General features: G+C 41.4%; 2 protein-coding genes across 6 annotated transcripts in view; one reads left to right on the plus strand and one right to left on the minus strand.

Moving 5' to 3' along the window:
- Positions 1-5,231, plus strand: part of LOC139545199 (uncharacterized) — a 46,903-nt gene extending 41,672 nt beyond the window's left edge. The window contains exon 7 of the mRNA XM_071352707.1: positions 61-5,231. Within this exon, the coding sequence (XP_071208808.1) occupies positions 61-819 (759 nt within the window). The 3' untranslated portion in view covers positions 820-5,231. The remainder of the gene's footprint in view (positions 1-60) is intronic.
- Positions 4,513-25,428, minus strand: LOC139545200 (E3 ubiquitin-protein ligase CHFR-like). Of its 5 annotated transcripts, none has more exons than XM_071352708.1 (18): positions 25,296-25,428; positions 24,659-24,793; positions 23,504-23,603; positions 22,107-22,216; positions 19,786-19,845; positions 19,433-19,651; positions 18,958-19,059; positions 18,670-18,865; positions 18,280-18,434; positions 17,929-18,091; positions 17,256-17,794; positions 16,840-16,956; positions 16,658-16,741; positions 16,177-16,247; positions 15,771-15,858; positions 15,346-15,453; positions 9,423-9,495; positions 4,513-8,971 (listed from the first exon to the last, which is right to left on the minus strand). In XM_071352708.1, the coding sequence occupies exons 2-18, from the start codon at positions 24,765-24,767 to the stop codon at positions 8,929-8,931; spliced, it is 2,337 nt and encodes a 778-aa protein (XP_071208809.1). In that variant the 5' UTR covers positions 24,768-24,793; positions 25,296-25,428; the 3' UTR covers positions 4,513-8,928. The 5 variants fall into 5 exon arrangements, with proteins under 5 accessions (XP_071208809.1, XP_071208810.1, XP_071208811.1 ...); XM_071352709.1 differs by having other exon boundaries at positions 25,274-25,428; XM_071352710.1 differs by lacking the exon at positions 23,504-23,603.
- Between the last annotated feature and the right edge of the window lie 268 nt (positions 25,429-25,696).

Raw genomic sequence — 25,696 nt, forward strand, 5'->3', positions numbered from 1 at the left:
ATGAGTGTCATGTTGCACTGCAGAGAGATATGTGCTGACTAGATGTTGTTCCCCCCCCAGGCCCCGTCAGGCTTTGTGTCAGAATGCCGTGGGGATGACAGCAGGAAAGTGTTCTCCGACCCCCAGTTGGAGGCCCAGGATGACAGTAACGCCTCCGACTCCTCCATGAGTAACGTCTCGTATCCCCTCACCCTGCCAGCCCAGAGGCAGCGCCGCCTAAACTCCACTAGCAACATGCGGCGCTCCCGCTTCACCGGGCCCTGCTTCGGCCTGCTCTCTGGGTCCAGTCCCTCAGACAGCACCAAGGCCCCCGGGGGCCCCCTCCTCCAGGCCTCCCCATCCCAACCCAGTAACAGTACCTCTGGGCAGGGGCAGCCGGAAGAGGTGCAGGGTGGGAAGCGCCGTGATTTCCCAACAGAGAGCGACCACGTCAGTGTCCCGGTGTTTGCCATCTGTGAAGAGGAGGACCGGCAGCCCTTGATCCTGGCTGAGCACTTGGGGTATTCCTCCATGCTGAACGGACTGAGTCGGGGGGTGTACGAGGCAAAGGGCCCCGCCGGCGCAAGCCTCAACCCTGGCCCCCAGAGCGCAGCCAATGGCCCCCTCCTCCAGAGGGGAAGGTCAGAGTGGAGGCCATGGGGGAGTCAGGCCTCAGGAGGGGCCAGTCCTTACCCTCTCCCTCACCCCTCTGACTCACACACAGCCACCAATACTAACGAGTTAAAGTCCGCCTTCGTGCACAGCACAGCCAATCAGATCCAGATGCCTTCCCTCAGCCAATCAACAGTGCCATGCAGTGTGACGGGCAATGTGATGTGACCAGTGACAGTCCAGCATCCAGGCCATGTGACAGGAGAGCAGACAGACAAAGTATGCACTCAGCAAAGCAATAATAAACTATTTTTAGTGCCACCTTTGTAAAATGCAAAAACTATCTTTTTTGATTACTGAAATCAACTTTTATATAGCATTTCTACATTCTTGAAGTCAATTGCTTTATGGTGACAAACTGGATGTTTTCATACTAGTACACACTATATATTTTTTTATCAAGTTAAAGCCCCAATGTGGACTTTAAAAAAATCTCAATATCAAATACTTTCTGGGTAACATTTAAGTACCTTACTGTTATAGTTGTCCAATAAAATGTTAAAACATATACTAAAATAGCTTTTTTATCCACATAATTTTCCATCCTCATGATGCCATCTATTTTGTGAAGTGCACCAGTCCCTCCTGCAGCAAAGCACCGCCACAACATGATGCTGCCACCCCTGTCCTTCACGGTTGGGATGGTGTTCTTCGGCTTGCAAGCCTCCCCCTTTTTCCTCCAAAAATAAAGATGGTCTATATGGCCAAACAGTTCTATTTTTGTTTCATCAGAGCAGAGGACATTTCTCCAAAAAGTACGATCTTAGTCCCCATGTGCAGTTCCAAACCGTAGTCTGGCTTTTTATCGCGGTTTTGGAGCAGTCGCTTCTTCCTTGCTGAGCAGCCTTTCAGGTTATGTCGATATAGGACTCGTTTTACTGTGGATATAGATACTTTTGTACCTGTTTCCTCCAGCATCTTCACAAGGTCCTTTGCGGTTGTTCTGCGGTTGATTTGCACTTTTCTCACCAAAGTGATGAACCAGACTTGGAGGTCTACAATTTGTTTTCTGAGGTCTTGGCTGATTTATTTTGATTTTCCCATGATGTCAAGCAAAGAGGCACTGAGTTTGAAGGTATGCCTTGAAATACATCCACAGGTACACCTCCAATTGACTCAAATTATGTCAATTAGCCTATCAGAAGTTTCTAAAGCCATGACGACATTTTCTGGAATTTTCCAAGCTGTTTAAAGGCACAGTCAACTTAGTGTATGTGAACTTCTGACCCACTGGAATTGTGATACAGTGAATAAGTGAAATAATCGGTCTGTAAACAATCGTTGGAAAAACTACTTGTGTCATGCACAGAGTAGATGTCCTAACCAACTTGCCAAAGTATAGTTTGTTAACAAGAAGTTTGTGGAGTGGTTGAAAAACGAGTTTTAATGACTCCAACCTAAGTGTATGTAAACTTCCGACTTCAACTGTATATTAAAACGAGATGTCTGTTCACCTAACAGGGTTGACCTTAAAATGAGGGACAGGTTTATTTATTTTTTCTTTAAATTAATCACAAATCACATGAAATAAATAATAATTTTCAGAAATTACTTTGTCAAAGCAACAAAATAACTAGGTCTTTACAATGATGGAGAACCCTTTGAGAAAGTTTGAGGTTAAGTGGGTTAAAATCTCCCTGAAAGTCACAGAGGGCTCACAGAGGGCGCACGGAGGGACTGTAGCAAGTCTTTATTAGTATAAAAATTATGATTTATTGAATTCTCCATGTGGTCAATATTAAAGGGCACTTCACTGAATATAAACAGGCTTTTAACATTCTATTCAATATTTTGTGCACAATTTCTACTTAAAATATCAAAGGGATGCAAGAGGCACTCATTTTGTGGAATGAAAATTAGCTGTTATTGGCAAAGCGTTTTGGAACTCTTTGTTTTTGGTCTATTTACTTATACCGCCTGTTGATGTCACCAGGCAAGCCAAAATACCACCCATGCAAACCTGCTGATTTAGAAGGTCCTGTATAAATTGTATTTTCAATTAGCAACTATCAGGAAATAATGCTGATAAAAATGTTTACGCTTTTACAGTGTTCGTGCTAGATTCAATCAGATTGACATTCGTATTGCATTATTTTGGCGGAATCTTAGGTGGAACTGCGAGCTGTCAAATCAAGCGACTCTTTGCGTTACCTTTTCGCAGACATTGGATGCAACGGAACCACACCCGACTATAATCCGACAAATCCCATGCAGCCACGTTACAAGTTCTGGCAGCCACGTTACAAGTTCATGCAGCCACGTTACAAGTTCAAACACTCGAATTAGGCTGCTAGGCATAAATCCCCCCCATCCAAATACACATGAAACCATGCATTAGCCTCACTTCAATGGTTTGACATTTGAGAGTCATTATTTCCACCATGGATAGAGCCGACACTTTCTATCGCCGTAGGGAGTGGTTTGTGACACATAAGAGCAGCTGCTCACTAATGTCAGCTAATACCGCAGTTACACATCCAACACCGCCAAAACATCTGCTATGCGGATGTCGGCCAACGCTGAAATCTGCATAGATTGAATCCAGGCCTTAGTTTTATCAGCTGTTGTACAATATGATACAAAACACAGGAAAAACAGAATGTTGACTGCAATGGGCCTTTAAAACATCATCAATATTTGCTGTTTACCACACAAAGGCATTTTCAGCTTCTGTATAATAGTTAAAAAAACGTTAGATAATATTGAATATGGATGGAAACATTGTTTTTATTTTCAAAGACCAGTTTATTTCCCAACTCCTCTGAGCACTTTTCTACCAGTTAAAGGCCCAGCCTTTAACTGGTTTGTTTTGTATCATATTGTACAACAGTTGATGAAACTTACACGGATTTATTTTTTAAATCACATTTTTACAGAGTTATTCCTAATTTTATTTAACTAGGCAAGTCAGTTAAGAACAAAACAATCTTATTTACAATGATGGCCTACCCCGGCCAAACCCTAACAACACTGGGCCCATTGTGCGCCGCCCTATGGGACTCCCAATCACGGCCGTTTGTGATACAGCCTGGAATCAAACCAGGGTCTGTAGTGATGCCTCTAGCACTGAGATGCAGTGCCTTAGACTGCTGTGCCACTCGGGAGCTAATAGCTGCTTGTTGAAAATACAATCTAGACAGGACTTTCTAATCAGCAGGTTTGCATGGGCGGGAGTTTCGGCTTTCCATTGTGACATCCCCATGTGGTACATTGGTTAAAAGACCAATAACGAAGTTCCAAACCTCTCTGCCAATAACAGCTAGTTTTCAGTTTCCCCCTCCCCACGCAAACTACTCCCATACAGTCCTAGCTAAAATCTTGCTTGAGAATACATTTTTTGCTAAAAAGCTCTTTGTTTTTGCCCATTTCAATGGAATCTATTACAGAAAGTTACTTAATTGTTACCCAGAAATGATTTGATTTGAGATAAAAACAGCTGCATTGGGAATTTAATCCATTTGATTATTTTTTTATCAAATTATAAAAATCTTAAACATAAGCACTTCCAACGCAATAGCGCCCTCATGCTTGTGTGTACTTTTACCTTTTGTCCAACAACCTTGGCCTTGGAGCAGTGGATGATAGTAGTTCCACAGAGCTCCATGTAGATGGTTTATGCTTACACTACGACTCTGTGCCCTCCAGTGTTAAACTGATGTAGCTCACATGCAGTATATTAACGTCAACGCTGCAACAATGTATCCAAATGTATTCCTAAGGCTGATATTGAATTCTAAAAGGGAATTGATCATTGTAAAAAGAAAAATGACAAATGCAGTAACTAACCTTTCAATAGAAGTAAGCATATATGACTAGCTATAGAAAAACATAGCAATTGCAACAGAAAATAAATAGGGTTGGTTGGAATTTGTGCAAAGAACTTTTAATAAAGGTTTACATAAATTGCTGCTTCAGTTTTGATAATTTGATGTCCATTGAAAGTGGTCAGTAGCAAGTCATGCATCTTAAACACAATGAGGAAACACATTTAGCAATACGTTATTAGTGCACTAAAACAGACATGTTAAAGCCATATACATAAGACGTATTTTAGCATTGCTAATACAGGGGGCACAAAAAGCTCACAAAGGCATTCAACTAGGAATCACAACTCCAGTCCTTAAGAATCACAGTCCCATTAGTTTTCATTTATACCTGGCTATATATTGATAAATCAATAGCACTTTATTAAGTTGATTAACTAATTGATCAGAGTGCAGTGCATACACCTGGTTGAACTCCCAGCTTTAAATTGGTCGCCGATTGACAAAGGCAAGAATAAAAACCAGCAGCCGCTTTCAACGGAGGACCAGTTGTGTTCCCCTGCATTAAAACGTAACAGCGCTACTCTAAATGCCGTCCAGTCAGTTCCCCACTTATTAGGATCCACAAAACATAAAAGTACAGACCGGATTGTTCAGAACGTCTCGGGAGCTCTGATGAGGTAGAATTCAACTTGCCCCGGCCAGGCCTTTATACTGACTGGTCATACTATTAGTACAGAGCATCTTGGTCCAGACTATCTCACAAAGTAAATATTTTCCCTAGAATACAGTGTTTCCCTCTAAGAATGCAAAGCACCCTCCAAAGCCTCCTTAACACCCATTCCTGATAGGTGGCTTGCACTGTTGTTGGCTTAGGGTGCCCAGATCCTCCTGTTATAATTAAGGTTCAGTGCTGCTGTAGGGAGGGATCGGCTGGCTGGGGGGTGTTGTGCTGAGCTATTGCCTGAGCCTCTGAGGAATGCCACAGTGTGAACCCACAACAGGGAAACCGCGACTTAGGGCTCTATTCAATCCGTAGCGCTGAAGATCCGCTTTATAGCGCAATTGACAATTAAAGGCAATGTTCTCACGGTCGCGGAGACTACATTCACTGTAAACGCTGCCTATGTCAGCTCAATCGGAAGTGATCTTTACGCAGATCTACCACGATACGGGTTGAATCCAGCCCATAAGATCACAAATAAAGACACGCGCTCTGGCAGAAAGCGTGTCCATATTTGCCCCCTTTATACCAGCCCAGAAGAGTCGGTCTGAGTGTGTGAATATTGCCACTAAACAGTCCCAATGAGGGTATATTGTTACATAGGTGGAGTTTCAGCTCCAATCCTGAGTTCCACACACATTGATTGCACAAGGATATTTCTCAATGGATGTTTTAATATCCATTGAAGTTACAGGACAGAGTTGTAACCTGCACCGTTTCTGCAGTGCTTATTACAGTTCAGTTTGGTGCCAGGATTCAAACAAACGCAGATAAAGTACCAGTGTGCTCCGATGGACTTTTAAAGGTAATTTCTGCTTGAGCCGACATCTGTGGCCTTTACAGATAACGTGATTTCCATGAACGTTTGTGAAGTTGCCTTCAAAGGTCTATCGCTGTGAACAGGTCGTTAATCTGTGTTTGTTAGAATCCCAACCTAATTGTAATCTTGGTTAAGTCTTCAAATTAGTGATTCATACATTCAATGTGTGCGAGCTGAATTATAAAAGTAAATAACCTCAAAGCTAGACTTGCTTGTAAACACTAACAGTTTGAGCAAACTACCTTTTCCTCTTAAATCATTGTCAATTTAATGTCACAATTTACAAAATCAAAGACTGATGATTTAAAATTAAACTATAAATTTAAAATGACAAAACGTTTTTTCTGTACTCTACCTCACTACTAACAACTTAGTTATCTTTTTCCTACTTTTCAATATATAAGGCCTCATGAAGAACATTAGTATATCAGGCCATTCTTTCCAGACTAAAGGTCTGCAGACATTGGGCCGTTTTGACTTCCATAATGATTTGTCAGTAATTTACAGAGAATGTGACCGATGTCTCAAAACAGTAAGAGACAAGTGTCTACTGTTGTGGTTCTACACAACATTATGGACATTTGGTTGTTGATAGTAGTCTTCTAATAAGACAAAACGCGGAAGTAAGACACCGCCAGTTGTCTCGGGTTGATCTATAAAAGTGACACACCTGTATCTCTGTGAGTACTGTGTAACTGCAACACTGAATTAGACAGGCAGGATTTCTCACAACTAAGCTGCATTTACACAGGCAGTCCAATTCAGATATTTTACCCAATTATCGGCAAAAAGGGATGATCTGATTAGTCAAAAAGACAAATGATTGAAAAAAGATCAGAATTGGGCTGCATGTGTGAATGCAACCTAATTGTCTCATAATATAATCCTGGAGTTTTTAGATCACCCCAGCAGTTCTTATACAGCAAGAATACAGTAACATGTCTGGCAGCGTGAGACTTTTACACCTCTAGTCCTTTTCTAAGAGCAATAGAGCCCACTTTCAGTCTCCATTGTTAGAAATGACAAAATGTTGTTTTCTTCAATTCTAACTTGGCACGGGTACTTTCACTGCCAGATAAAAATGCCTGACCAAACAGCAATGTGTTATTTCCTCAGTTATTATGGGAAATTGCACCAATTAAGGTTTAACTGATGAGGTTTGACCATACCATGGTATTTGTTCATTTGTGTCTCCAAAACAATACAAACATAGCACAATAGAGTTAAATACCCCTCTGATAAACAAAACTATTATAAGATCTATCCAACATGCTCCAAGGTAACACTTCCTATATATTGAAAAACATGTCCTTAATTTAACAGAATGGCAATCCTTACAATGTTTTTTTTGTTTTTTTAACGTAACCTTTATTTAAATAGGCAAGTCAGTTAAGAAAAAAATCTTATTTACAATGACAGCCTACTGGGGAACAGTGGGTTAACTGCCTTGTTCAAGGGCAGAAGGACAGATTTTTACCTTGTCAGCTCGGGGATTCAATCCAGCAACCTTTCGGTTACTGGCCCAACGCTCTAACCACTAGGCTACCTGGTTCTATCATACTAATAAGTATACGGGTATGATAGAACCCGTATGATCAAGTTGCTTGCTTAATTCATATATTTAGCCAACACCACTAACTTAATATAATGTAACAAGGAGGAACAATTTCACCCCTAAACTCTAGCAAACCATTGTGCATTCTAACAAAAAAACTGCATTGGCTGTTAGTACTAGTCTAGGTCTGAGAAAGCCTCTCTAATGCACCATTTTAAAATCAGCTTTATGTTGATTACCCTGAGCAAAGCATATAACTGAATACCCCTGCCTTTCCCAGCCTCAGATAAAACTACATTTCCACATATAACCCTTATCCCTGCCGGAAGAACTGAAATCCTATACAACTAACTTTCCCAAAGATTCTAGTTGAACCATGTTATTCTCAGCTTTGACAGGGCTTTTTTCCCTTGTTGGGAAATCCACATCAAACTAGCAGAAATCCCCCTTTTCCCAAAACTAAGTACAACTCCCTTTCCCATTACACTTGTCTTTTCAGTTAGCAGTCTTATTAATATGCAGAAGCAGCAACAGTCTGAATTCAAAATGGTGCCACTGAATCTGTCATCCATATATATGAACCACAAGAAACCTCAAAGTCTGTATATGGATAAGTCTTTTGATAACATAGCTGTGCTTCAACCTAGTTTGTTTGGGGGAAGTTTCTATAACCAACATATGAATACTACTAGATGTTTAGAACACCACAGTAAGCAGTTGAGTAGGAAGCTCTAGATTCTAATTCAAATACATAATTCTCCAAGATATCTAAAGTACTAGACCACAAGTTAAGAGAAAGGAAAACAGTTAACTACTCAGTTAATTACTCAGAAACACAGAAATAGGAAAAGTATCAACATCTTACTAATATCAATATGATCCTTAAACTGTCACAAAAGATGGCATTGCATCCTGTGTGGCACATGTATGGCCAAAGTCCATTTTGATTGCCAACGGTCTTCAGTAGATTTTTTAAAATATATCCCTCACCCAAAAGGACATGATACTGGAATGAAGGGCGATGATGATCATATTCCACATAAGATATAAGTCTGTCATCATCATATAGGGGAATCCGCTCTTACTGTGTGGAGTGCATAGCATTATCCCACTCACCCCTACTATACCTATAACACTAGGCTGGCTAATCATGACCTAGCAAAAAGAGTGTGATTGTAATTTCAGCATATCATCAAATACATAAGCCTATAAAGCCTGTGAGAGAACTACAAGTTATATTACCTAAGAGATACCTTTCCTCACGGCAAGGTGCTGCTTAATAAGGGAGTAAAATGATCACTGTACATATGAGAGTAATACAGGAGATCCTTGGAAGTCTGTGTACGCGCCAGTGTTCGCAGGAGAGCCTTGCATAGCAGGAGAGCCTTGCATAGCAGGTCACCTACGAGGCTCTTCAGCTCTTGAAACGGGTCTGCTCACATATGTGGTTGAATTTCCTGCAACAAAGTAAAAGGGAAACAATACAAAACATGTCCCATCTTGTATCAGAAGCAGAGCTGCTGTATGAGGAGCTGTGAAGTGTGAAGGAGTGATTGTACCTTTCCTCTAACACCAGGTGTGATTGGCCAAGCTTATACAATAACGCCCTCTGTTGGTAAAATGCATGTACAGCCACGCAATAGAACGCATATCTATCACAGGAGGCTACAGAGGGGAGGACGGCTCATAATAATGGCTGGAATGGAGAGAATGGAATGGCATCAAACACATGGAAACCACATGTTTGATACCATTCCATTTATTCTGTTCCAGCCATTACTATGAGCCCGTCCTCCGCAATTAAGGTGTCACCAGCCTCCTGTGATATCTATCCATACAAAATCTTAAAAACTAGGACTATGGAGACCTATTCAGAAAATGGAATAAAGACCACATCTTATAACTTACGTGGCATGGTGTGCCTTGACTTGAGTACGGCAGTTGCGTCCCCAATAACAGTCTGGCCGAGACGTCACAACAGCTGTGGAAATGAATATCAAACAAATAAAAGCTTAATTCATATTTAACACATGCTAGTTAACTGTATTGTTGTATTGTGATTTCTTCCAAATGAATTGCCTCCGAGGACATTCAAGTTTTCTGAATGGGAATTGTCATCTCCCAGTATCCAGCATTTAGAGCAGGGGTTCCCAAACTCATTTTCTCACGACCTCAACCATGTGAGAAAAAAAAACTGTCTCCTAATTAACAGCTAATGTTTACTTTATTTGGGCCTATGGCAGAAAATAGAAAAACATTCTAACAGTATTTCTGATTGTCTTAACTCACCATCACATACTTTTAATGTGGAGCTATGACAGGCAATTGCAAATTAGTCAGACATAATGTGTCTTATCTCACCACCACTAATGAGATGGGTGTGCTTGAAGCATGTCGCGTCTGAGGTTCTCAAAGTCAAGGGGCGTGGTCGACGCATCTTATCATCCAACATGGATCGATATTTGGTTTTAATGCAGACGAGAGCACTGAATCCAGTTTCACATTGATATGACCTGGCGAAGGGTACCATGAGTTTTATGGTTGCTTTCAAGACACCTGGGAACTATGAGGTCAAATCATGACGTCAGTGATCTTCAGATCGGAAAGTCGGGACTCTAGAAAAAGGCCATATCAAAAATATATTTTTTCAGAGTTCCCAGTTGTCTTGAACGCAGGGAAGTCGGAGATGTACAAGTTCCCAGTTGTTTTGAACGCAACATCACTGCTCAGAGGGAGATGGCATGTTATTTCCTTTGGGTCAGGAACCAAAACTCCTCCGTAGTGACCCGTGAATGCATTCGGTCAAGACAGCTCGATCAGCTGTTCGAGTTCACTTACCGGCATGTCAACTGAGCCAGAATCACAGTCAAACGGATTGGGAAGTAGGTCCCTAAGTGCTCTTCCAAGAGGTGGTGAGCAGTCATCACTCGTGTGGAACACTTTGTGACCACGTTTACTAACAGTATTCTGGATATTAGCTCATATCCCGCTTAAGGTCTTATTCTGGATAAGTTGTTTACATGCACCTTCGATAACCCGCTCATGAGTATCCCTGTGACCATGAATAAACAAAATATTCCTAATTGAAATATATGGGTTAAAAATGGAATAGTAACTGAAATACGGACTTTGACTGTAGGGCCTATAACCGCTCACATGTAGCGTAATATAATATTAATTCCTGGAGAATTGTGCATTTCTTGCAGTGAAATTATACAACAAATGTTAGCTTTGTCTTGGGAACAGGAGTGGAGAAATATTTCTGTTTCAGCATCTCTCGAGAAAATGCGAATGTGCCATCTTTGACACTTAGGCAAGCAGACAGTATTTCAACCACATAAAATATTCACCCAAGACAAATTGAAGTCTTATCTGAAAAGTGTTTAAATCGTTTTCTCAGCTTTTCATTTCCTTAAAACCGGTCAAACGGATGACATTTGGACATTTTGGATAGGCCAAATCTTTCCACTGTTTGAGTTATTGCGTTTTCTACCCGGTTCCTAAACGAAACAGACAACTTTACCTGTGTTAACTAGATTACTAATGTATTCATTCTATCGATGCAAGACATTCTGGTGAGCACTACTTTATTTAGTCTTCTGGTGCAATATGGTGACAGAAGAGAAGCTGCATGTATCTAACTATAGTTGACAAACAAATGGCCTACCAAATGTTGGAAACAATAACAATGGACTACCAAATGTCGGAAATAAGCAGAAACTTAGTAAATTATAGTGAATAAATTATAGTAGGCAAAATTATTATGGAATTATTATGGTGGATCAAACTGCGCAGGTAGCCTACTTTTTGAAGGGATTCGTTTGAAAATCAGATGAAAACATCCCACAACACCCATGACATGCGAAACTGAGCCTGCGCAGACCGCAAAAACAACAGTCAACGGGATAAAATGCTACAGCATCCCTTTCTTAAATCAGCATATCCCAGGCATTTTACCCGGGTTTCTAATAACCGGAATACAAGCTTTTTCGTTGTTTATGTTTGTGTGTCAACTCAAAATCAGAATACTTCAGTATCCTGAATAATAATGGGATATTGGTGTACATGTAAACGTGGTCACTGATGCCATTTTCTGTTAGAAACATGCACAGCTGATGGAAGGGAGCATGTTTCGCTTTAGAAAGACTCCAATAAAACATTTGTCACTCATCTGTAGAATGTTTTTGTATTTCCCCAGCATTCTTGAATTAAGTTCGTTCAGTTTCCCAAATATGTCTGTTACATAGGCAACGAGACATTTTATTTTCATTACACAAAAAGTCAACCAAGTCTTATTATATATATATATATATATTTTTTTACATCCATTGTGAATGTCAACCGTTCCTCTCTCAATGCAAACAATCTTTCCAACACTCCCCCTCGATAACCACCAAGCCTCGCTGTGAATTATAACATTGTCATGCTCTGATCCCATATCTCCATATTGTTTCGCAAACAGGCACGCGCGCAGTGTGTGGTTTGATGTGGTTTACAAAGTTACCTATTGCAGTATATCTCCGAGATCTGTGCTCAGCTCTTTTGCCGCCAGTTTCTCTCGGTGTATCATACAATGCGTCCATAAGGCAGAGGGAGACATACTCATAACTAGAGTGGAGAGGCCTGCCTGCCGTCCCGCCATAGCTGGAGTGTGCAAAAGCCCATCCTTCGATTGTTTTTCGGCAATATAGCCATGAAGCACACTGAACATCCCATGTGCCGTTTCATGCTCGGGAATCGTGAGACAGAACAATCTGTCCTCGTGAATAGTATCCCCTGACATGTATAGCAAACAAAAGTCAATGCATAGGCATCTCGGCCCTCACACATAACGTCCATTTGGAGATCATAAGCTGGGGAGTTTGAGTCGTTCAGTTTCCTCTTGATTGCTAGCAAGAGCATACATTCTTAGTTTAACAGTTATCTATCAAAAAGGTATTGATGTGAGTTTATGTGCCTCTGCCCTCCCCCACTGTTTTCACCATATCAATTGCGGTCGGTAATATCACAGTCTCTGCAATAGTGTGTGGTTTATTAGCATAGCGGGCCTAGCCATTCACCGTGCGGCCTTTTCCCATGATCTAAAGGAGCTCTGGTTTAATCTAAATATTTTAGATTTGAATCATTTTCCTTTTTATTTTTAAAAGGTTAACCACATTACAATGATTGAGATATAATATTGTCTAATTAATTCAGTGCATTTGTGTCACGCCCTGACCTTAGAGCTTTTTATGTCTCTATTTTGGTTTGGTCAGGGTGTGATTTGGGTGGGCATTCTATGTTCATTTTCTATGTTTTGTATTTCTGTGTGTTTGGCTGGGTGTGGATCTCAATCAGAGGCAGCTGTCTATCGTTGTCTCTGATTGAGAACCATACTTAGGTAGCCTTTTCCCACCTGTATTTGTGGGTAGTTGTCCATGTATAGTTGCCTGTGAGCACTACGTTGGCTTCATGTTTTGATGTTTATTGTTTTGTTGGCGACATCTTAAAATAAAGAAGTATGTACGCTCACCACGCTGCGCTTTGGTCCGCTGTTTCCACCTTAGATGATCGTGACAATTTGAAAAGTATTCAGATCAATTGACTTTCCACATTGTTATCTTACAGCCTTATTCTAAAATTTATTAAATTGTTGTTTCCCCCTCATTAACCTACAGACAATAAATCATTTAAAAATAAGCCTGTAACAAAATGTGGAAAAAGACAAGGTGTCTGAGTACTTTTCGAACGCACTGTATACACACACACGGTCAAAGGTTTTATAACACCTACTCATTCAAGGGTTTTTCTTTATTTTTTACTATTTTCTACATTGTAAAATAGTGAAGAAATCAAAACTATGAAATAATAATATGGAATCATGTAGTAACCAAAAAATAATTTTTCAAATAACCACCCTTTGCCTTGACAGCTTTGCACACTCTCAACCAGCTTCACCTGGAATACTTTTCCAACAGTCTTAAAGGAGTTCCCACATATGCTGAGCACTTGTTGGCTGCTTTTCCTTCACTCTGCGGTCCGACTCTTCCAAACCCATCTCAATTTGGTTGAGGTCGGGGGATTGTGGAGGCCAGGTCATCTGATGCCGCACTCCATCACTCTCCTTGGTTAAATAGCCCTTACACAGCCCGGAGGTGTGTTCGGTCATTGTCCTGTTAAAAAACATGATAGTCCCACTAAGCCCAAACCAGATGGGATGGCGTATCACTGCAAAATGCTGTGGTAGACATGCTGGTTAAGTGTGCCTTGAATTCTAAATCAATCACAGACAGTCACCAGCAAAGCACCCCCACATCATAACACCTCCTCCTCCATGCCTTACGTTGGGAAATACACATGCAAACATCATCCGTTCACCCATACCGGGTCTCACAAAGACACGGCGGTTGGAAACAGAAATCTCAAATTTGGACTCCAGGACACATTTCCACCGGTCTAATGTCCATTGCTTGTGTTTCTTGCCCCATGCAAGTCTCTTCTTTTTCCTCCCCAATTTCATAGTTACAGTCTTGTCTCATCGCTGCAACTCCCATACGGACTCGGGAGAGGCGAAAGTCGAGAGCAGTGCGTCCCCCGAAACACAACCTAACCGAGCCGCACTGCTTCTTGACACAATGCCCACTTAACCCGAAATCCAGCCGCACCAATGTGTCGGAGGAAACACCGTGCTCCTGGCGACCATGTCAGCGTGCACTGCACCCGGCCCGCCACAGGAGTCACTAGTGTGCGATGGGACAAGGACATCCCTGCCGGGAAACCCTCCTCTAACACGACAATACTGGGCCAATTTTGCGCCGCCCCATGGGTCTCCCGGTCGCGGCCAGCTGCGACAGAGACTGGACTCGAACCCAGAATCTCTAGTGGCACTGCATTGCAGTGCCTTTGACCACTGCGCCACTCGGGAGGCCCAAGTCTCTTCTTCTTATTGGTGTTCTTTAGTAGTGGTTTCTTTGCAGAAATTCGACCATGTAGGCCTGATTCACACAGTCTCCTATGAACAGTTGATGTTGAGATGTGTCTGTTACATGAACTCTTAAGCATTTGTTTGGGCTGCAATTTCTGAGGCTGGTAACTCTAATGAACTTATCCTCTGCAGCAGAGGTAATTCTGGGTCTTCCTTTTCTGTGACGGTCCTCATGAGAGCCAGTTTCATCATAGCGCTTGATGGTGTTTGCGATTGCACTTGAAGAATAGTTCTTGAAATTCTCAGAATTGACTGACCTTCATGTCTTAAAGTAATGATGGACTCCCATTTCTCTTTGCTAATTTGAGCTGTTCTTGCCATAATATGGACTTGGTCTTTTACCAAATAGGGCTATCTTCTGTATACCACCCATACCTTGTCACAACACAACTGATTGGCCTAAACTCATTAAGAAAGAAAGAAATTCCACAAATTAACTTAACAAGGCACACCTGTTAATTTAAATGGATTCCAGGTGACTACCTCATGAAGCTGGTTGAGAGAATGCCAAGAGTGTGCAAATCTGTCATCAAGGCAAAGGGTGACTGTTTGAAGAATCTCAAATATAATTTTGATTTGTTTAACACTTTTTTGGTTACTACATGATTCCATGTGTAATTTCATAGTTTTGATGTCTTCACTATTATTCTATAATGTAGAAAATAGTGAAAATAAAAACCCTTGAATGAGTAGGTGTTCTAAAACCTTTGACCAGTAGTGTATACATTTAAAAATCCTCCGTATTTTGGAAATTCTCCCATGACCCCATTTTAATATCAGGCAATCCCATTTGCATATCAGGCGACCCCACATGGGGTTGCGACCCCTAGTTTGGGAACCGCTGAGTTAGAGGCTGCTTTCGCTCACCAGGAAGCGCCGAGGCAGGGATGTTCTGTCTGTATTTGTAGGCCAGCTCCCCGAAGGCTCGCAGGCCACAGCAGAAACAGAGTATGGCGTTACTGTTGATGCGATAATCTGAGATATAAAACATGGAGAGAGAGAGGGAGAGATAGAGTTACTAGTGTGTCCCAAAGTGAGTTGGAAGGATGCTCTGCACTGTCAGTAAGACTGAGAACCATGTTCAAGATGGGAAGCTTAAAGGTGGAATTGCAGCTCATCGTTTTTGCAGTCACGAGATATGGAAATAAAAGACCTGGAAATGGTGTCTCAGGAAGCACATTTATATGATGTAGGAATTTTCGGAGATGTGCAATGCAAATGCAAAAATGACAACCTGGAACGCTTCAAATCTCAAGTTTTATGTGAGGTGAAAAGGATAGTGTCAGACTGACCAGACAGATAGAAGGTTCCCTGTTGCAGGCCCTGAAGACCCTCCTGTAGCATGTCCCTCCACGACATCCCTCTGGCTGACAAGTAACTCTATAAGGCGGAAGGATGACAGGTTATACATTAGACGTTAGTGATCGCTGTAGTAGAGAAGTTATAAACAAATGCAAAGGAAATAGATTCACTTAACCTGGGTTATGTAACCAGGCACCAGTTTCCCAATTCCCAGACACAGATTAAGACTATTCATGGACTAAAAAGCTTGGTCAATGGAGAATCGTCATTGAAATAGCTTTTAAGTCCAGGACTAAGCATAATCTGTGTCTGGGAAACCGGCCCAAAGAATGCAGATGCTGATTCTGGGTGTTCAGACCAATCAATGGTTAGAGCTGAAGAGTAGAAAGGAAGTACCTGGAGGATCTCTGATTCATAGTTATTGCTGTTCAGAACACCGTCCAGGCATTTGTCTGTAAGGTTGAGTTCTGTGGACAAAGACATGGAAATTATATTTCTCATACTGGTAAACATGATATTGCAATGTGATAACAAATTATGTGTAAGACATAGGGACAATACAGGCAATATTTTGGTAAATTTCCACCACTATTTTCAATAAACTAACCACAATGATAGCGTTACCTCGGAATTTCCTCAGAAGCTCTGGTTTAACTAAGCATCAATCAGCCCAGAGCAAAGTTTCTACCTGTTTATTTACTAAGGTCAATTAAACTAAATATGCACAAACCTTATATGCAATCAAGTACTACAACTTGATACCGATTCTCCTAACCTTACATTACCTTTTCGTTCAACCTTGAATGTTAGTTTACTGTTGAAAATATTAGTGACAAACTTTGAAAGTAAATCTAGGAGTAGTAGAGCAGAGACGCACCACTGAAACGTGCGAGGCAGCCCTGACAGCCGATCCTCTGGCAGCCCCAGTACATGTGACAGAAGGGCCGCAGGCACGCCACACCTAGCCAACACAAAGAACCGCACCCATCAGCACCTTCAGCCAAAGCACTCTTGCCATTGGTCCATTAACATTGATTGACAGGCCTGCGGGCCACTCACATTGCTGAGCGGAGAGTTGCTGGCCAATGAGCTCGGCGCGGCGGTCTGGCATGGGCTGCAGGCAGCAGGTGCAGATGACATGGCTGCCCAGAGGAGGACAGGTGTAATCATGAGGAGCTGCAGGAGGACAGGACACAGAGAGACATGTCCTCTGGGTCAAGGTCCTGAAGGCTGCACTGTACTATCCTTACAGAATCTACAGATCCAACAATTACGCTACAAGCATTGTCACATATTTCTGTGTCCAGGCGAGTACAACATACTGATAGTTAATTTGATCTGTAAGTGCACTACATTGTGTTGTCATAACTCCCTAATCAACCAACACAACATAAAACACTTACATATTAGAAATAAAAGCATTATATAAATGCAAGCCGTTACCATGAGCAACAGATGGACACATAGTTCAGTACCTGTAGTGGGGACATCAGAGCATGTTGATAATGTTGATTCCCCAGCCCCAGGGGGTTTCCCTGGCCTGTCCTCAGGAGTTGGTGGGGCTGGTCCTAGAGGGGCTGGTAGGACTGGTCCTAGAAGAGCTGGTAGGGCTGGTCCTAGAGGGGCTGGTAGGACTGGTCCTAGAAGAGCTGGCGGGGCTGGTCTTAGAGGGGCTGGTAGGACTGGTCCTAGAAGAGCTGGCGGGGCTGGTCCTAGAAGAGCTGGCGGGGCTGGTCCTAGAGGGGCTGGTAGGACTGGTCCTAGAAGAACTGGCGGGGCTGGTCCTAGAGGGGCTGGTAGGACTGGTCCTAGAAGAACTGGTGGGGCTGGTCCTTGAGGGGCTGGTAGGACTGGTCCTAGAAGAGCTGGTGGGGCTGGTCCTTGAGGGGCTGGTAGGACTGGTCCTAGAAGAGCTGGTGGGGCTGGTCCTAGAGGGTCTGGCCCTGTGGCCCACAGTACCTGGCTGACCTCCTTCCTGTAGCCTGGACACTGTCTGCACATCACAACGGGCTGGCTGTGGAAACACAACAACAGGAAGAAGAAGAATGTTTAGAAGGGCGAAAAACAAACCACACTCTCTTGGTCAACCATACACACAGGGTCACAGACATGGTCACAGTCACACACACAGCTACTCTTCTGTCTGACCCGATATCGGAGGTGTCACTGTCGTTGTCGGAGAGCTCAAAGAGATAATCAGAGCTGCCCTCTTCATCAGAGAAGGAACGCTCAATCTTTGGCTGCAGCATGTCCCGAGTTATCTTGTTCCGGCTGTCCATGCTCTTCAGGTCCTCCTCACTGCGACACTTCTCTGTGGACACAAAGGGTCAACACAGGGTCAACATTTCCATGCTTTATTTGGGTCTATTCACACACAACAAAATAGAAGGAGACAGATGTAGACACAAATACCGAGTTTAACAGGGGGAAGAGCTGGTCGCTATCCACAATAGTGTTAATGGGGGTACAAGGGTAGAGTCGGGCAGATTGAATACAAACCTGGGTGTTGGATAAAGTAGGCTTCCACCAGGTTGTTGAGGATGTGGTTCTTGCGGATCCTCTCTACAGGGCAACGGCAGGTGGGGCAGAGAGACGAGCGCTCCATCCAGCCAGAGTAACATGCAGCACAGAAGGTGTGCATACAGGGCTGCAGGCTGCATGGGGTACACACAGGGAGCTGATACCATTAACATGCAGTAGAGGCACCTTTCTGTCTTATAGAACAAAATTAGAATTACTAGGAATTATAAAATGTTGTGTTAATACGACTCTTGATGTATTATATTTATTGAAGCATTGCTATGTTCATCTGTTGCGAGGAGCCACAAGCAATGAAATAGAGGAGTGGGCCTATTCTCTAATGTAGTAGTAGGTAGAGTCTTGCTGTACCTGACACAGTCATGAAGTAGGTCCTGACAGATGATACAGGTGAGGGACTCCTCCATCTTGTCAGTCTTGGCTTCTTCCACAGTCACAGCCACAGCAGCTTTTCCCAACAGATCCCTGATAAGAGAAACCTTAGCTGGGCTGGGGCCGACCACCGCAATACTGGAAGTATGTGGCAGTCCAAAATCATAGTCCTTGTCTTGGAAGGGAAAGGGGGAAAACACTGTTACAATCAAGTGTCACCAACCAAGTGTCAATATTCCACAATGTAATGACACTGAATGCACTGACCAGCACTGTCAGTTTTCCTCCTTTTTCTCTCTGGCTCCATGTCCCCCTCCTCCTCCTTATACAACATTGTGACTCGGTTCTGGGCTTCAGTCTGTCGTGTGTCTGTTGAGCAGATGAGGTTAGTGTTGTGCTGCCCAGCCTTGCCTTCAGCAGCAGCAGAAGGGTGAAAGGATGCACAACAGAGAATGATCAAAAGGCCATATGATTGGGGAAAATTCAGTTACCTGTGCCTGTTCTTGAATATGGGAAGATTTACAAGTAGTTGTGATCATAAAAGTCTGGCATAATATCATTCGGCAAGAGCTGTCCTTTGAAAGAAGTAAGGGAGAGTGAACAAAGCTGGCACAATCAAGGGGAGACCATGCTATACCGGTCGAAGATTTTGAGGAGGGTGAAATACAGATTTACTTCCCAGTCCCTGCTTCCCCTCAATGAGCACCATAAAGAGGAAGCACAGGCCAGATGGAAAGCCTACCTAAGGCAGAGGAGTGCAGGAGGGAGGCTGCAGAGGAACAGGCTGTAGAGGAGGAGACTGTGTGGAGGAGGTGGGAGGAGGTGGAGGGCTGGGGTTCGTCCACGGCCTGCTGCTCCCGTGAAAGTCCAACAAGGAATGGCTCCACAGACACACATACTGCTGCTGTAACAGGGCAGGTCTGGGCTTTCTGCTGCATTACTGAGCATCTGGTGGCACCACCTGACATGATGAGAAAGGGTGGAAAGCAACAAACAAGCTAATTAAAATCACCCTACAAATGTTTTTCATGAAAAATATGCAAAGTCAAGAGGTAGCAATCAAATATCACATTGATTTGGTTATTTTATACTTACCAATTGTGTCTTGTGAGAATGTCCTCTCTGGTTTTATGGACTGATACATGTAGGCAATGTCTGTAGAAGCAAGAGATTGTTATACTTCACTCAATTGGAAAAACATTACTGACTCGTGAAAAAAACTTAAGAACTACAAACTTAAGAACTATAAAAAGACGACACCAGGCCCATCCACATTGACTCAGAACAAATAGAATCAGTTGAGCAATACAAATATCTTGGAACTATAATTGACTGAAAACTCTCCTAGACTGCACACACACAGACATACAAAAAGGGACAACAATGACTCTATTTCGTGAAGATTAAATAAATATCAGGTCAGTAAAAGAATATCAACCATATTCTACACATCAATTGTTCAGCGTTCTCACGTTCTGTTTCCAAGCCTGGTACAAGCAGATATCCATCCATAGCAAATTTTTAAAAAACTAGTAGTAAAGCTGTCAAGCAAAATCAGTGGAGTTAATCTGAAGAAAATGGAAGTGCTGTTCTTGGAGAGTGGTCGGCAGGAGCGGAAATTGCCACCAACCTGACACACCCACTCAACCAGGAGTAGTACCAGCTCATACCATCAGGCCGCTGATACAGAGTCCATCTTTACAAAACCGCCAGAGCCTAGAAATCCACCAGTATAAATCAACTGAATAAATAACTGCTCAACCCTAACTGAATTATGAACTGTATCCACGTGTTGTCTGCTGTAGTTATTGCTTGTGATTTATGTATGCATTTATGTACCTATTAGTGATGCTGTGCTGTTTGGTGAGATGCAAGACACATTTCGTGAAAAGGGACACACAAATTATAATTATTATTATTGTTGTTGAGGCGAAGGTTTGTGTACAATTCGTTAAATATCCCCAAAAAGGGAAAATATTACTCTTATTTTGAGAGGTCATTCTTGGCCGACTGGTCCAACTCAGTTTACACACATTATGCAAGTTCACTGTGTACAGTATATATTTATAACCAAGTTGGCAGCACTGGAAGGTACACAGGAAAACAAGTGGACCAAAAGACCTGTATGCACTAAATCAAATCAACATTTATTGGTCACGTGCACATGGTACAGTGAGATGCTTTCCTTGACAATGCTTAACAATGGTGTGCACTATGCAGAATACTACAGTTGCAAAACTACTGGTAATTTACCAAAGTTACTGGATCATAATAATAATTTAGTGGGTGCTTATAGTTGTCCTATTTCACAAGTACGTATTATATGCGAATTTCAATATATATATATTTTTTGCATATCCAAACTCCCACTGAGACACCCTTGAGAGAGTGGGATCACGGCCAAGGTCAGCCCTTATCAACGGTAACCCTGGAGCAATTAGGGTTAAATACCTTGCCCAAGGGCACATCGTCATATTTTTCACCTTGTCGGCTCGGGATTTCAACTAGCGACCTTTCGGTTACTGGCCCAACGCTGTAACCACTCAGGCTACCTGGTGCCAAGGTCTACGGTAATCTTTTGTAACTTTGGACATTTGCACTTCAATAACTTAAAAAATATATACATTTTATATAAAATATCTATATTTTTAAATCTGTGTCCATATTGTCCATGACTTTCTAGTGGATAGACTATACAGTTCAAGAGAAAATAGCGTAATTAATGAAAAAAGCATCTAAAAACAACAATGGCATCATATTCAATTAACTCTGCAAGTCTTTCAACTATTGATTTTTTTCCCACAACCAGTTTGGAGCAAAAACATTTACAACAAAGACATAGTAAAATAAATAAGTGTGTAAAAAATAATCCAAAATAAAGGATCTCATGCTGAAACCCTCATGCTAAACACGAACGGTATTCACCAAGTTGATGGGTTATATTTAGGATAATGCTTTATAGCGGTGTCATTCTATTTGTTATATTAAAATCATCTTATTTTACATGTTACATAAATTCCAGAGTGTTTCCAAAATTCCAGTAGTTTACCGGTAAACTTGGAAAGTTACCATTTACATACCCTCACTTTGTAACCCTATGCACTACTAATTTATACACACCTTCTGAAGAAAATAAGGAACACGTTATATTCTTTCTACAGCCTATCTACAATACTCCCAAAATAGTTCTTTATACACTTACAGATGGATCTTAATTTGATCACCCTGCTGTTACAAGAAAATTCCTGCACAGCAGAAAATGCAAACTTGTATTATATTGGCGGTTTAAAAAGGCTTTAAAAGTTTGTAATTTCCACTTAAAAATATCAGACTTCATTTGCCCTAACTAAAAATGTATAAACCGCTACAAAAATGAGAGCCAAACACCCCAATCAAAATAGGAAAAAAAAACGTACTTTGCTCTGGTTCGTTTTTCCTGTATACAAAGTAGATGACGTCTCCATTCTGCAGCATATGAATCTGCTTCTTCACCAGCTTAGACATGTTAATCACTGTACCATTGGTGCTAGAGGTGTGAAAAACAAAACAAAAACATTGGTCTGTCATTGTATTCAATCAGCAACCTTGGAAGAAATCCAATACTAAAGAGGACTGTGTCTCAGTTTTGGCTGGCTAGAAAAACTTTGCTGCAGTTATTACTATAGTAACAGTTAAATAGTAGCTTCTCTTCATGGGATATATAGGGATGGAATCTTAACCTACACTATTGAGATACTACACTGTCGCATTCCATCTTTCTATTGGAAAAGCATCCACAATATTCAGGAGCAAAACAGTTAGAGCTGCCACTTTGCTCAATGATGTAAAGCCTAAAGCTTACCGTATGCTTCCCAGTCAAAAAAGTTGGTGCATATATTATGACCACATTTTGTGAAGTTTTTCTTCGTTTTGGATTTTCGGACGCATTTGGCAGGTTTTTTCCCCCCGGCTGTTCGAGCACAAACATTTTTTTATTAAGGCTTGTCGAAGTTTGGTATCCGAAGTCTACCCCCTTCTGTGATTGGTCAACAGTAGGGATTCTTCAATAAAGTGTTTGTTGTCATTCAACAACAGACTAGTTTTCAGTTTCACTTGAGAAATGCTGCACCAAACATCTTAGTTAGATGTAAATTGCCCGACTAAGACCTCTTCGGCAAAAATGTACAAATGAATTACAGATTTCTTGAGTTATATTAGATTAAATCATACTATTTTGAGGAAGTTTATTTGTTGCTATGGTATTTCAAGAGGGACAAACAGTAATATTGCCACTTTTTTTCAACAGAATGTATTTTAAGGAAGTACAGACGTTCACGTCGCCTAGCCAAGTTCTGCTAGGAGCAAACCGAACCTATGTATGCGGACGCCTTAATGCAGTGTGTGCACACTAGAGAAATGCGTGTAGAGAAAATGCCTTTCATCTTGCTGACTTATTAGCGCATGGTAAAACACAACCTCTTTAATTGGTGGTTAGTGTAATTTGCCAGCTGGTTGCTTACACTGAAAATTAGACTACACTGTGATGTGCAGTGCTGGGCAGGCAGATATCTGTTCAATCCACAATGAAATCCACTGATCAGTCACTATAAACAGGATTACAAACAAATACAATCTGCATAATACATTTTCCTTTAACAATAAAACATAAACGCAGGTTAAAATCTATTTAGCCTCATTAACTAAGCAACATGCTCTACATTACCATATTATCGTATCGTTAAACATACATAATTGATCAGTTTATCCTTGACAATGGACCTACATTGAGCCTATAAAGTACTTAGATTTTTTTTTTTAAAGACTCCCTTCATACCTTGTGTCCTCTAGCCACACCAACCCTGAGCTCTTATCTTGCACTATCTTACAGTGATCCCCTGAGACCAGTTTGTTAGCAGGAAAGGAAAGATCACAGCCTGGTGAAAGAAAAAGTTATTTACAGTTAATAAAATGCACCCCAAAAAATTACAACATAGTCAAAGATTACTATTTTCAACATGACTTGAATAAACTAGATTTTGTCGTACAGTAGGCTACTGTTGTGGAGCTTTTGTGCTATATTGTGTGTAAAAAGCATTTTGTTTACGTCATGTTACTGTAAACAAAGACAATTTGGGCCTACTCATTATCTAATTTAAAATAACAGGAAAACAAGTATTTAGGCAATGGCCACATGGCTGATGATATCGTCACGAGTGAGCTTGGAAAATACCACATTGAGATTATACGACAATGCTGATTTATTGTTGATGCATTCCTCTCTTCTTTTATACCATATTGTGGTTGCTGCATAACAGACTAGCTCATTAGGCTCAGTCTCTTTGTACCGGAAAGCAGACTCCTGGAACTCAATATAATAGAGCAGAAAGACACAGACAGAAACCTAGGAGATATAACCTTTCCTTGGTCAAAATCCATACAACAAACTAGCCTACTTAATATTCTGCACACATGTTCTCAATAGACGGCTTTGTTATCATCAGAGAGGTTGTCTAAGTTTGGTGAACTAAAGACTGGGGGTATTGTGCCTTAAATTAACTGGATTTATTAAAGAGCACAGACACTGCCCGACTCATGTCTAGGATATGGTATTTTCTGTCTATAAACATCAAGACATTTATAAACAAGTTCCTCAAAACAAGCAACATGCATTTAATTAAAAGTGTTCAACTATAAAAAATAAAAACACACTTTTATGAAAAGTGTTATGTCTTAAGTTTTTACACATGATTATGATTGTGCAAGCAATAATCATTTATATCGATAACAGGGCGTTTTGGTAGTTCACAAAATATTGACAGTTTATAGATAATCGTTAGCTAGTGTCCTACCGCATTACTTTCTCTATCTTTTATAAATTAGCCTACAATATGGTAGCTGAGTTTCTCAACTCGTTAGCTTGTTGTGAAACTCAGGTAACAATATGGTGAAGTGATTGTGTTAGTGTCACTGTGTGGGATAGTAATTTTACCTTTTCTTCGCCCGACAGTGCATTCCCTGTTGACAAGCAATACTTCAGATTGAGTGTCCACTTTTACTAACTTCCCCCATGCTTGACTCCTTCCATGCTTCTTCTCCATGTCCAAAGCTGATATGTTCCAGTTTTCTATATTGATCAAATCATGATGCAATCTCTGCTTTAAAAACACTCTACTTAGATCAGTGGCAGCAAATATGTCATCCTTAACCTAGTTAGTTATTATTTTAGTTGAGAAATATGGGGCACTTTCTAGCTAGCCAACTACCGTTTCCTTAGCCTAACAAACTGTAGTTAACGTTAGTTTAGTTGGGAAGGATAAACAATGAAGCAATCACCCTGTCTGGAACAAGAAACGTCTGGCTAACTTGCTAGCTAATGTAAAATATTTGATTAGCAAGGCATTTTGAGTACGTTCATGTTTAGAGGTTAGTCAATCAAACAACTCGATGGTGGACATGCGACAACAAGCAACTTCATTTTCAAAATAAACCTGGCTTAAGCTTGCTACTAACGTAAACTGGCAAGCTAACGCTAGCTTGTTGCAAATAGCTAGCTATTAAATGTAGGCGCTAGAAAGAAATACGATTTAGCTAACTAGTTAGCTACCTTGAAAATATAATTACTATACCCTCAAAGGCACGATTATTTCGTTCGGTTATTTTAGATGTGAAGATGTTATGTCCCTTAATTTTCCAGTTGGCACACACACTAGTTCACTTCCTGACAACCAAAGGTATTTACAGCCAGCCATCAGCTGGAGGGGCGGGGAAAGTAGTCTGAGAAAATGAGGTCTTCAAGGGGACGCCTGCCACTCAACCACCACTACACGCGAAGAAGAGAAAACAAACTCCTGCTTGTTAATTAATTAGATTAGAATATTGTGTTCTTATATGCACCTTTGTTTAGCTATTTAGATTCACCACATTTCTCCCAGTAAAGCTAATCAATGTCAAAACCCTGGATATACAACCAGGCTTTCATTGGGAATTTGAAGCTGAGGGAAGCCTATTTGGGGGAGGGGCCTAATTA

This window comes from Salvelinus alpinus, chromosome 19 (genome assembly GCF_045679555.1).
Source record: "Salvelinus alpinus chromosome 19, SLU_Salpinus.1, whole genome shotgun sequence".
Taxonomy (NCBI): Eukaryota; Metazoa; Chordata; class Actinopteri; order Salmoniformes; family Salmonidae; genus Salvelinus; species Salvelinus alpinus.